The following is a 13,781-nucleotide window of genomic DNA, read 5'->3' as shown; positions in this document are numbered from 1 at the left end:
AAGCAGCTAATCTGTATTTTCATCTGTTTAGTCACATTATATATTGCTTTCTTACACCAGAGGGGATACTTGACAAAGGCAGCATTTTCTCTATTTATGAACACCCTGAAGTTGCTTTTGCAAACTCTTTCCCAAGACTTCACAACCTGTAACATGAATGTTCTAATAGTTACATGTAATGTTAATGAAGTGTTTAACTCACCTGAATAGCACTCCAATAAAATAAGGCATGTGAAACACAGGAGTCCTTTCCAGCTGCTCAGAGAACTTCCACAGCTCTGTTGTTATTAGAGTGTCCCAGCTGGAAGTGTAACAAGGCATCTACCCAGCATGTACCTGATACCTGGGGGAAAATTCCCTTTTCTCCTTCACCTTGTGCTCTGCACACAGGCACTGGGCTGTTTTATAGCACAGCAGCTTGGTCTGTGAGACAAGTGTGTTCTTGAGAGCAGCACTGCAAGGTACTTCTGTCTCCAGCTGCTCATTTCCACAACACATGTGGCAGCAATTCCTGCTTTTTTAGATCTGATCTGCTGGCTACCATCCAGCCTTGCTAAAAAGGGACCAAAAATGAAGGCTGCAGTTCTCCAGCTGTCTCTGCCCCTTGCATGATAAAACAGGAATGTAACTGGATGACCCTGTGTCAGGACAATAAAAAGATTGAAGCAATACAGGAAAAAAAACCCTATATACCACTTAAAAAGTTGCAACAAAATAATAAAGCAAATTACTACTTGAAAGATATCTGCTGAAAAGCAGGGTGGGGAGATTCCAGACTGGAATTCCTTGAGGCTTTTCCTCCTCCCCACTCCTCCCCTCTACCCAGCTGTGTGTGCTGAAATGTGCACAGCCACTCAGTCAATCATCCCTGCACCCGTGTCACTCAGCAGGCTGAGGGGAAAAGAACCTGGGAATCCATTTCCTAGCAGAACACCTGGCATTGGCAATCTGTCACTTTGCCTGGAATCCAGCCCAGGAAATTTCTACAAATGAATATCATAATGCAGCATGCAACAAACAAATCCACCCAGCAGCCTTATTCTACTGTCCTTTTAAAGAGAAGAATAAAGACAGCTGAACTAACATTTGACTATATACAACCACTTGAACATCATTAAATCACACCTGCAAAGGTACTGATTCTTACACCTGCTGTGGGGCACCTGATCCAAATCTTCAAACCACTTAGAATTCTGTCAGAGACAATTTAAAATCAGCAGGATACAAGAATTCAAAAGCAGCCTCACATTTTCAAGACGAGTTCAGGCATTAAATGCCTAGAAATTCAAAAGCAACATTCTGAAACACAATTATGCTACCAGACACACAATGTCAGGTGAGATTTGGTGTCCCAAAGCTCTGCTTTACACTCTGTATGGTGGTGCTGTGGATTATACAGAGGATGAATAAATAAGGGAAATTGGTTTTACTTGAAAGCAATGCATTTTGTTATTAGAGCTTTTTACTACAACAGCTTTTGTGCAATGTATCAGTGAGACCCAGGAGGCAGAAACATAAAAGCTTGTTGGAGGAGCACTGGCAGGTTGGATAGCTGAGTGAAAGTATCCATTATTTCTGGCTTCTTTACTGTCACACTCCATGGCAAGATGCAGTCCCAGCTGAACTTCTGCTTGGCCCACTTCTCTCTGGAAGATACCAGTGTAAGTGCAGTGACTGTGCTACCTACACATTTTGCAATCTGTTGCTGGCTGGAAGACTCAGTCACTCAAAATGAATTCTTTTATCTTTTATATTTTAAAATATAAACTGCACTGAACAAACGCATTCAAGGTAAGAACCTGACCTGGGTACACAAACAGTACAGGAAAGCAAGAGAAAAAACACATTTTGTGCACATTCCTGACAAAATTATCAGTGAAAGGTAACTGTTACAGAAGTCCAAACATATTCACACAGCATATTACTCAGCAGAAAGAGGGATGGAAGCCAGTCCTCTCTCTCAAAGCAGCTGAACACTGAAAATGAAGTTATGTTACAGGACTGGGCTTTATAACGTTCGAGACTGTGTTATCCTAGGTCAGCCTGCATGCACGTGGCACTTGGATCTTTCTTCCCAGCCTCATTCACAGACATTCGTGGGGCTCAATGTCATTTTGGAAGGGTTAAACTCATTCATTTGCCCTCATTAGACAAAATAGCAAAAGGGAGGGAAATAAATCCATAAACAGAGATCAGATTCCATTGATGGGCCTGCTGTAGTAGGGCTTTCTCTACAGAACAAAGCAGTCCAAGATTTACTACTTCTATAGAGCATCTGTGATGATTCAAGGAGTCCAAACAAGTGGGATGCCAAGGCTCACCTTCAGCAGCCTCCTGCCAGTAACTGGGACATAACAAACAACTCAGAATACAAAGACTCTAAGGTGGGAAACGTGGACATGAAATACAAAAACTTTGTTCATAAATCAAAACAGACAAAAGACTGATTCTCCAAACCTCCATTTCTGATACTCCATTCAATTTTCCTTAGAATCAGTTCTGTTTCTGGGAATAACACTAAGAAGCTTTAGCTAATCCACAGCATCAGTGTGGGTCATATCCAGAACTTTGTGCTGTTTGGCCCAGAAAGTCACACAGTCTGTGAGAGGTGCCTGTTCTCCCTCAGATTATTTGTGCTTCAGGAGATTGGTCAAGCTCTGTGTAGGTTGTAAAACTTTTCCTTGGTTGTTTTTCTGTTATTCTTTACCCATTTCATTTCCTTTCCGACATCAATGCAGACTGTACATAGTATCTGAAACACTATTACATCAAATCAATATAAAGATTACAGTCATTCTAACAAATACTCTTTTTCTTAAATATTGTAAAAATCTGTATCAATCTAGCAACTGTCTCACAGGGCCTCTCACTGAAGAATGAGATGAGGAGTCCTGCTTGTTCTAAAACTGCTTTCAGCTCAGCAGTTTAAGGTAAAAATACCCAAGCAAAATATTTCAGATGTTTCAGTGTGCCTAAAATGTTTTTATCTTAAATTCTAGACTCATTTTCTTGTATGTTCACACATACTGCTGAAATTCAGGAACAAAGTATTTCAGATGCAATTCTTTCAAGTCCATTTACACAAATGGTGCTCAACGTCAAAAATTAAACATGCTGTCAACAATCTGTACAAAGGTAAAGGTGAAAAATAGAATTTGATTACAAAAGAATTTAACACCATCTGTACACCACAGATAATGCTTTCCATAAGATAAATTTATCACCATCCTCATTCAATCATTTTGAGATGTTATCTCCCAATTTTTAAAGCATGTGTTTTCTGTGGACTTATATACAATTAGTGTTTTTATAATATTTCCTGCTTGACTGTGAACAGTTCAGGTATTATACAATGACTCAAAGGAGATGAATGAGGGGGAAGCTTATGCATGTTACTTGAATGAAAGATATTTCACTTGTCTAGCTCCAAAAGAGCCAAGAAAGGTAAGTGATAAAAGCACCAGCTTAGACTCTTTTGAACATAAATTCAGGCATTTTAATGTGTATCTCATTAAAGCTACATGAGTTTCCATGTAGGTTATTCATACATATTATGGCACTTGGACTTTCCTAACAGGTATTTAGTTACCTAGGACATCTAGGCTAAAAAAGAAAACATCTGCTAAAATTAACCATTTCTGTAAGAAAACACTTCTGTCCCAACTTTCAAACCCCTTAATTTTCCTGAAAGTTGCACCAAAATACAACTGTTGATATTTCACATTCTTTGAGTAAGTTGCCTTTGCCAAGGAGGTCACATGAACCTCTGAGTTTCCATCTCTAGTGGTTTGTGAACACAAAGAAAGGCCACCTTACCCCTCTCAGCAAACCAAGCTGTGTCCTGCTCCTTTGTAATTACAATATGCAGTACAGGTACTTGGGGATCCATTTTCTGGTTGGACTGCAGTCTTAGCAGTAATTACCCACTTGGGCAGTCCAAACTGAAGCCAAGGCAGTTGACACTGGCAGGTTTCTCCAGGTAAGGCATTATTCTGACATCTGCTGGCCTGGTATCCAACTGTACATCCTAATATACTGCACTTGTTATTCAAAAGGAGTATAAACATTAATCCAAAGGTAAGAACAATTTAGTGAACACAAATGAAACACATTTAAACTAGGCCCATGGATTTTCATATAAATCTCACAACTCTACCAGTATTTTGGTAGGTTTCTATTGCTTTCTTAACTCATCCAAACTGCTGTATATTACAAGGCTTTAATACAAGCAGCTTTGGGAAAGAAAGGTATATTTGGAAGGGAAAAAAAGTTTTGACAAGTGAAAACCAAAAAAAAAATCCAAGAAGCTGTTTTTTAAAAAAAACTTTACTTGTAAAATTAAGCAGCATGCTACTTTGTGATTTATATTTGAATTTAAAAAGACTAATTAGACCGAAATAAAGACAAAAACCAAAAAATGGCAAGTCTATAAATAATGAAAAATTTGATTTCACTAGACTTCAATGAAAAACATTTGGTAATTAAATACTTGCTACTGTTTGTTACCTTGATGAACTTTATTAGGGCTAAAACTATAACAAAGTTCATCCTAAAACTTTTCGCAATGCAAAATTATTTTCACTCGAGGAGTGTCTCAACTTGAATGCTAAGAATTACAAGCAATCCTCTGGAGCAGACACATTCATAAAACTTTATACATCTTTTGGAACTAAGATATTTATACTACTAAAATCAAACATGCATCACTTCCCATACATTCTGGTATCATGATTTATATTACATTATGTAACACCATTCTTCTAAACAGCAGCAGTTTATCATACGTTTGCTCCGTTTTCTTTGGATTTCTGATCTTTATCTTCGTTCTTCACAACCTCCTTCAAAAGGAAAAGGGAGAGGATGAGAGGAATTGTAGAATCTACATTTCTCATGCAAACTGTAAAGCAGCAGATACTTTATGAGACACTGTTTGTATCTTTAGGATACTATGTGAACTGTTAGATATAACCAATTCCAGGATCTTCCTGAAAAACTGAGGGCTAGAAATGCTCTGGAGCTTCTGGGTTTTGCTTAAAACTCATTTTACTGAGATACTCTCACATACTGAAATAGTTGAATTCTGCCTTGTAAAAGTACTCTTGACCAGTCAAACAGAGGAGCAGATTTGGACTGATGGAGATGGACAAGATCAGGACAGGAAAACATTCAGATAGTTTGAGATCTACGTGAATATTTATACCTTTTTAAAAACACTGAAGTCAGGAACATGTGTTGCAGGTTAAGAAAAAAACACATTTAATTTGTTACCTTTAAATATTCAATTAAACATTAAGCTTCTTCTCTATATATGTTAAGATAATCCTGCCTTGAATTCAAGTCAAAATTGTTTTTATATTGAAGTGTTTGTTTCAATAATTAGTCTACAGAAGTTTGTCTGCAATAATAAAAAAATGAAATTAAACAATTCTTACCTGTTTGAGAACACTCTGTATTTCATCCATAACAGTAGCTAAATTTTTGATTGTCTTATTCAGCTGACCCTCAAATTGCAATTTTTTATCATCTGAGGTCTTCAAATTTTCTTGCAGCTGGCCAAGGTCCTTTTTTACTTCTTTCAGCTCCGCAGACAGACTTTTGTTAGAATTCTCCAGTTGCAGTATAGTTTTCTCATCCTCATCTTAGGAAGGGAAGAAATGAAAACATCAAGTCACTCCAATGCTGTGTACTTTGCACCTTAATATTCTATTTGTGTACAACACCGTAATACTAATTTTTAAAGAACATTAAAAACTACACTGAATTACCATTTGATAATACTTAATTCTGAGCACATTTAAAGTCTTGCATTCAAATTGAGTAGAATTTAGAGCACAAATATTACCCAAATTGATTTCTCTACTGAAGAAGTCTCAGTGCCATGTAAGCTTTGTAAGCTGCCTTCCAAGTAACACCCCACCTGTTTTTTCCTCCAGTAGCTGCAGCTTTTGCTCAATCTCTGCCCGCACCCTTTCGCTCTTCTCCAGCTTCTGCAGGAGGCTGCCCACATCCACCATGGCCCCGTTGTACACGATGAGCCCCACGTTCTCCTCCACAGCCTTGCACTCCTGCTTCACCGTGGGTGATGGCAGCAGCAAACGGTTCCCTGCAGGGGGACAGGCACAGTCAGTGCAGAGAGCAAACCCAGATACCCCTCAGTGCTGCTCTACCCTAAATAACCACAGCATCCCAGAGACCAGCCTCAGATACTGCTGCTTTACCCTGAATAACCAGAGTCAGTCCAGAGAGCAAACTCAGACACCTCAGTGCTGCTCTACCCTGAATAACCACAGAGTCAGTCCAGAGAGCAAACCCAGATACCCCTCAGTGCTGCTCTACCCTGAATAACCAGAGTCAGTCCAGAGAGCAAACTCAGACACCTCAGTGCTGCTCTATCCTGAATAAACAAAGCATCCCAGAGATCAGCCTCAGATACTGCTGCTCTACCCTGAATAACCAGAGTCAGTCCAGAGAGCAAACTCAGACCCCTCAGTGCTGCTCTACCCTGAATAACCACAGTCAGTCCAAAGAGCAAACTCAGACCCCTCAGTGCTGCTCTACCCTGAATAAACACATCATCCCAGAGACCAGCCTCGGACACTGCTCAGTGCTGGTCCATCCTCTATAACCACAGCATCCTAGAGACCAACCTCAGACACTGCTCAGGAGAATAGAGACCCAAGGCTGCTGCTCTATCCTCAATAACCACAACATCATCCTAGAGACCAACCCCAGACACTTCTCAGGAGAATAAATACAGATCCAAGGCTGCTGGTCTATCCTCTATAATCACAGGGTCATTCTAGAGACCAGCCTCAGACACTTCTCAGTGCTGGTCCATCCTCAATAATCACAGGGTCATCCTAGAGACCAGCCTCAGACACCACTCAGGAGAACAAATACAGACCCAAGGCTGCTGGTCCATCCTCCATAACCACAACACCATCCTAGAGACCAACCCCAGACACTTCTCAGGAGAACAAATACAGACCCAAGGTTGCTGGTCCATCCTCAGTAATCACAGGGTCATTCTAGAGACCAACCCCAGACACTTCTCAGGAGAACAAACACAGACCCAAGGCTGCTGCTCTATCCCTCACACTCCTCTCCTTCTCCTGACCCCAATTCTGCCCCCTGCCAAAAGCAGTGTTCTCTTTCAAGACATCATTCTATGCCTCTTTCCTGCAGGAATCTGTCTTCAGAACTCAGGCTCCATTCTACTACCTGCAGCTCTGAGCCTCCTGACTTCAAAACTAACAACAAGGAATGATGTTCATCAATACTGAATATTAACCCCTGTCCTCTTTCCTGTTCCAAGACATTAAGATTTATCCTAGGGTTGAATATTATGTGTTGGAAGCACAAAAAAACCTGTTACTTTTGAACATTGATGAACATTGACAATGCTCATCAGTACTGAACATTAACAATTACCATTAACAATGTTCATAAATATTAACATTAACCTCTGTCCTCTTTTCTGTTCCACAATATAAAGATTTATCCTAGAGTTGCAACATTATGTGTTGGAAGCACAAAAAACCCTGTTACTTTTGAACTGCCAAGGATTTACTTTTCCAAACTGGCTCAATTAGTTTCTAAAAGAAGTCAAGTACCTCAGAACTCTCATTATCACACAGAAATAACTCTCTGGAAGTTTGTGGGGAAAAAAAAATACCACCTAGCATATCTTCCTGTAGCTCTTCAGACTCCTCTTGGTTTTCCTCATCTTTAGAAGTGTCTGTTAGTCTTCTGTAAAAGCAAGATTCTCGAAGCACTACTTTGTTGAGCAGCTTCTTGACCTACAACACATGGAAAGAAACAATTAATAATTATTTAATACCCAGACATCCTGTTACCTAAACAAGAATGGTTTAGTTTGGAAAACTTAAAAAGAAATTGCACAGCTTTTTGAATTTTAACACACTGGGGCTTAAAATGCAAAAATAAGAAATAATAAGAATAAAAATAAGAAAAGAATAAATACAATTTAGAGACAAAAGCTACATATACAGTATGGGCATATTATAAGCTGCAAACTTCACCTTTTCACTCCCAGTCAATTTACAAAAGATTAAACTCTTATTTCACTGTAAATATGAAGTAGCTGCATAAAAGTAAGAGATCAGGTATGCAAGCAAAGCCTGTAGAAGCTAAATTGCATTTATCCCACTTCAAGCAGTCCTGTAACCTTTGGAAAGTGTTTTAGTAGGATACAAAACCTGAGCACGTGACAGGTGAAGCCCAAGAGTGTACAGGATCTCCTCCATGTCCTTCTCCAGCAGGTATCCACAATGACTTTGATCAAAGTAAACAAAAGCCATCAGGAGATCCCTGTTAACAGTTACCATCTGGGTCTTGTCTTTCTCCTAGAGAAAAGTGATTATAGGATCATTAGGGAATTAAAATAGCATTCCAAAAATACACTAACTTCTGACTTAACAAAAGTTTTTTCTCTGTTTATTTTACTGTTACTTGAAGTCAACTAATTAATATTACTATCAATTACCTACTTAGATTACATTATTTAAGACTAATTTAAGCTCTATATGAAAAGGAATCTTTCAATATTTAGAAGAAATACATCACAATGGATGTTAATAGCTGGTAGACAATCTCCTTTTGTTCATGCTAGTATGTAAAAATGGTCATAGAATTCATCTAATTATAAAATAGGAAACGTCCCCTCATCCCTCAATCATTTACTTAACAGCTGTTTTCAAAGGGAAAACAGGTCTTGCAATAAAAATAAAGCTAAGCTGTAACTAGGACACCTCTAACAAGGTCTGTGCAGTCATTAAGGAAGGTGTTAATTACTTTATCTTTGGATGCCCTCTCTTTGCAATGTTTATTTCCCTCTTTTCTGTCCTCCCGTTTGTTCATTTCCTCTTCGTCCCGATCTGCAAAACAGAAAGAAAATTCAACATACCCACAGCAAACCATTATATAACTATTACAGAGTACATGTTGCCTCTATAAAAGCCCACATAAACCCCCAAACATCTGCAATACACTTCCCTGAAAAATAATTGAAAAAAATGCCTTGAAGTGAGCCCTGTTAAACTCTGATTTTTCTCTAGTCTTATTTTAACATAAGCCATTTATAATTTTTCCCTGTGTTTGTTTCACACACAGGACAGAAGAGCTGAAACAAATGCTAACTAGGCCAAGATGAGTGCTGCCAACATCTCCATCTATTTCAGTGGTGTGCCAGAAATTACCCCAATTCTCCCTAATGAGGCTTGGCAGAGTCTGCACTCAGTTATGGTTATTCCTACTCCAATTCAGTATTATTTACTCTCAAATATTTCATACAGTAAAACCCATATAGACTATGTAATTAAAACCATGTGCTTATACTCATGTTGAGTGAGAGATTACTCTTCCTATGACAGATTCTCCAAGAAGTTACAGATCACATCACTTACTAGATGTCAACTACAAATGGCAGGTTTTTTATCTAAAGGCAGGCAGTACAGTAAAACTAGACTGAAAGAGAGAAAGGGAGGAGACAACTGCTGGGATGGATTATGGCATGCAGCTCTGCACCTCCCATGCAAGTCTTGGCTCAGAGAATCATGTGCCAAGTTCAGCTTTAGGCTCACCTTCCTGGTGAGGAAAACTTGGGAAAAACCATGCATTACAACCCTTGGTTAATTTTAGCAGCCTTTTCTGAGAACCAATTGCTTTCTCCTGCACCTCCATGGCTTGTTGGGTTTTCCCAGCAACTCTTGACTGGGAATGGCACAAGGAGAGATTCTGGGAAGCAGCAGAGCACTTGCACACAACAGACAAGCCCAGGCCACTCTTACAGGTAAATTATAAGCAAATAGGATTTGTTCTGGAAACCACAGATTAGCATCAGCTTTTTAAGGCTGGTGCAGTACTCTGCCAAAAATACAACTGGAAATGCTGGGACTGCAGTATCCACACAGCTCACATCCACATGTCCAGCAAAACCTCTCCACAGAAAGGCAACTGCCCCAAAGTGCAAACCAAAAAGCACACAGGATGTTTTACACCTTCCTGAAGCCCTGAGCAGGGGAAGAGCTGCTGCCATTGCCTGCAGGGTCCTCCAGACCCTTCCCCTGTTTCTTCCGGCTAACACAGCTCCGCCCAAACAAAAAACAACCTCTTGTAACATGGGCTGCAGGGCACCCACACTGCACTGTGTCCTAGCTAAAGCCAAGATGGCATTCCAGAACTGAGGAGTAGGAAGCCAGGCACGTAAAAGTGGCTTGGTTTTTCAGAGGTGCTGAACACTCACATCTCCTACTGACTTCAATGGGAGTTGTGAGTGGTCTGCATTCTGAAAAATATGAAACCACTTCTACATGCAGGCCTTACTTGGAGCTAGTTCACATTCACCATGTTCATACAGGGCCTGGCTAAAGGAACTTCCATCTGACATACAAATGGTCAAAATTCCTAGAATAACATCAGTTTAATAATGCAATTTTCAATTGTTCAGTTCCAGTGCGTTCTCCAGCTTGAAAGAACACAATCAGCGATGATAAAAAAATTGGTTAAAGGTCACAGAAGTCATAGTTCAAGATACCTTCATCTTCATCTTCAGCCTCTTCTGCCTCCATTGGATCGTACTCTTCTTGATTATTGTCCTCTTCCGGTTCTTCTTCTTCTTTAGAATCATCTTTCCTTTTATCTTCCCTCTGTAACAAAAATTCCTAAATATTTATCTAGTCAGAATCAGAACCCAGCAAAACAAAACCCTTACTGCCAGTCAAAATTTGCCTACATTACATACATACATGAGTCATCTAAGAACACAAATACAAATTTATATGATACAGCTGAATGTTAAAATACTCCCAATACACCTGTAAAAATTTTAAATTACTGAATAAAATTGAAGCATATTTAAAAAGATCAAAAAGTCAAATCAATGAACTAACATTACAAGAGCTGAGTTTCTGAAAGCAGTAATGTAAAATAGAAATAGTAACACTTGAATATTGATCCAGACAGGCTAGACTGCATATGAACTAACTGCAGACCTTCTTTTCATCTCTCTCTTCTTTTTTATCTTTATCGTCTCCAGATTTTCTTCTTTTAGGTTTTGGATCATCTGTTTCATCATCTTTTTCTTCTTTCTTTTCTTTTCTCTCATCTTTTTTGCTTTTTTTGTCCTTTTTGTCCTCTCTCTCTGGGAGAGAAATCAGTGCTTTGTAAATTCTGACACCAAAATCTCTCTGAAGCATTTCATTGAAGAGTTCTGCAAACAACGATACCTGCACATAAAGAAGAAAAGTGACAAAAAGTTTTAAAACATGTATTAAAAACTTACATAACTATGATAAAATAGCTGTGAGGTGCTGTCAGAACCCAGGAGATCCCTCTGGCTGTCCTGGATGGCTCAAGCCCCTGCCAGGGGGCTCAGAGCCCAAGACCCCTGTGCCTTTGATTTTGACCCATGGAAACAATTACCAGTCTTATATGAGGATCTGTAAACCATGAAAGTTTAAGTAGAATGTTAGTTTGTCACAGGGTGAAAATCAGAATTTTGGGGTCTTTAGAATGGGAGCTCGGGGTCCCAAGATGGAGGAATTTGGGCATGCCTTGTCCTTCTTTCTCCTTCCTAGCCTCCATCTTCTGGTGATGGTGGCACTTTTGGATTGGTTTAGAGTAGGAACACACTGTCTAACACAGGTGATAGGTATTGGGAAATTATTGTAAATAAAGTACATGTAGTTTTTAGTAGAAAAAGATAACACTGCACTGAAAGTGTCAGTGTGCCACAACCCAACCTGCCAGACCCTGGGGGGTTGGAGAAAGCATGTTATAGATAACAGAAAATAAACCACCTTGAAAAGCAGAACAGAAGAATCCTTTGGTTGCCAGGCTGGGAAAAGAGACTCTCTAACACATCTTGGGGTCATCCTGAACCAGACCCTGAGAAGGTGCAATTTTAGCAACTTCCACCATATCAGAACTATATGAAGTGTCAGATTTCTTACTATCTGCTTTGAACATGGAATCCTTACACAACTTTACAAATTCCACTCAATATCTGAAAACCTGTGTGTTCCTCTGGATAGCACGCAGTGAGTGCACGGTAACTACAGTAACATGGACCAAAGGCTCAGCAATTCAGGAACCTTCACAGGACAATTAGAGAGAAACCAGACGAGCTGAGTGTGCGTTACCTCGAAGGAATGCTCTTTGTTGTCCTCCAGCCTGTAGTCCAGCAGCACGCTCAGGGACATGATGCTGCAGTCGAACTTGCCGCTCTTGGCGGCCCAGTTGGGGTGCACGATGATGGCCGGCTCGTCGGGCAGGATGTAGCGCCGCTCCCGCCGCTGCCGCTCCAGCTCCTCCTGGCGCTTCCTCTCCTCCTCCTGCAAAGGGGCACAAAACCAGCGTGGAGCAAACTCCAACGTCACTGCGGTGTTTTCTGGAAAAATCCCTTCGCCAGGATTTCTTCTCCTGGGAAGTTGAGAAGCCTCAGAGAAAAATGTAAATAATAATTATCTGATTGCTTCTCCTTTGTTTGGCTGCTTTGGAAGGTGGTTGGAGATTGTTTACCCAACAGGTGAATGTTTGATTGGTTCCATGTAAATTGTTTTTACCTAATGACCAATCACCATCAATTGTGTCAGACTCTGAGGAGTCTCAGTCACAAGTTTCTCATTATCATTCTTGTTAAACCTTCTGTCTGTATCTTTCTTTTCCTTTAGTATAGTTTTAGTATAGCATTCTATAATATTATATAAAATATAGTAGATATAATATAGAAGAGCATACTCTATTATATTATACTATACTACATATATAGTATAATATATAACATTATACTATATTATTATATAGTATATATATTATATTATACTATACTATAGACTAATATAATATAGTATAACATAATATAATACAATATAATATCATAAAAATAATAAATCAGCCTTCTGAGAACACCGAGTCAGATTCCTCATCTCTCACCTCATCCTGGAAACCTCACAAACATCACATTCCAAAGCTGAAGTTTCAGCCTCTACATGAGTTTTTGGGACTCAGTGCTTCCCAGAGCAAAGGAAAGCCTAAGCTGCTGGAAGGAACACACAGCTGTACAGCACAGCAAGCTGTTTATTCCTTACAAAGGAAGAGAAAGGTTTCATAGCTCACCTCTCCAAAGACACCCAACACAGCTCTAACAGTTACCAGATGACAATTTTATCTAACTCTTGATTATGGAAATGCAATCTCTACGGATATACCTGATGCAAATGAAACAAAGGGTTATGAAATGTAAAACGCCACCATCTTTCTGACTGCCAAGAGACAAATCCTGAAGTCTCCTGACAACAGAGAAAGTCAAGGCAGAGCTTGTGCTTCATAAAAAGCCAGCACACTCACAGCTCCCCTCCAATCCTAAAGAAAGCTGTGGCAAGAAACCCAAGCTAGTTGAACCCCATCCAAGCTGTGGGAAAAGGCAGCAGCAGCTGACAGAATTAGCAAGCACATGGCCTTTCCTCCCTCAACAAGGTTCAGAGAGATGTATAAAAATATCAAACTTCCAATCACCCCATACAGGTTAGCAGGTAAGATACAAAAAGGCAGGTTTAAAAGCAACTAAAGCACAAGGATTTTCCAGACATTTCTGCCCCTTTTCTATGGTTGAGCTTTGGCCTTACTGCACAGATTTTGTCAATTTTTGTGAAGCAGCAAACCAGACTAGGCACTGCAACTACAAACCACAAAATTGAGAAACTCTAATACACAGCAAGCATGCAAAAGCAAAGACTAAAGCTTTGTAATAAGGGAAAACA

General features: G+C 39.6%; 1 protein-coding gene across 7 annotated transcripts in view; it reads right to left on the bottom strand.

The window, feature by feature from the left end:
• Positions 1–1,732: 1,732 nt before the first annotated feature.
• Positions 1,733–13,781, bottom strand: part of CCAR1 (cell division cycle and apoptosis regulator 1) — a 33,123-nt gene continuing 21,074 nt past the window's right edge. For 4 of the 7 annotated variants that reach the window (XM_071438406.1, XM_071438407.1, XM_071438408.1 and 1 more), the window contains 9 exons: positions 12,162–12,353; positions 11,013–11,246; positions 10,556–10,667; positions 8,815–8,897; positions 8,220–8,366; positions 7,679–7,799; positions 5,918–6,103; positions 5,433–5,638; positions 1,733–4,838 (listed from right to left, as the gene is read on the bottom strand). In XM_071438406.1, the coding sequence (XP_071294507.1) occupies positions 4,779–4,838; positions 5,433–5,638; positions 5,918–6,103; positions 7,679–7,799; positions 8,220–8,366; positions 8,815–8,897; positions 10,556–10,667; positions 11,013–11,246; positions 12,162–12,353 (1,341 nt within the window). In that variant the 3' untranslated portion in view covers positions 1,733–4,778. The remainder of the gene's footprint in view (positions 4,839–5,432; positions 5,639–5,917; positions 6,104–7,678; positions 7,800–8,219; positions 8,367–8,814; positions 8,898–10,555; positions 10,668–11,012; positions 11,247–12,161; positions 12,354–13,781) is intronic. The other 3 variants (XM_071438409.1, XM_071438410.1, XM_071438412.1) reach the window with 1 other exon arrangement.

The sequence above is a fragment of the Agelaius tricolor genome, unplaced genomic scaffold, assembly GCF_023055355.1.
Source record: "Agelaius tricolor isolate 1412-34295 unplaced genomic scaffold, bAgeTri1.0.p SCAF_13, whole genome shotgun sequence".
In the NCBI taxonomy this organism is placed as follows: domain Eukaryota; kingdom Metazoa; phylum Chordata; class Aves; order Passeriformes; family Icteridae; genus Agelaius; species Agelaius tricolor.
Note: the sequence above shows the minus strand (reverse complement) of the source record. Positions and strands in the feature narration are given on the sequence as shown.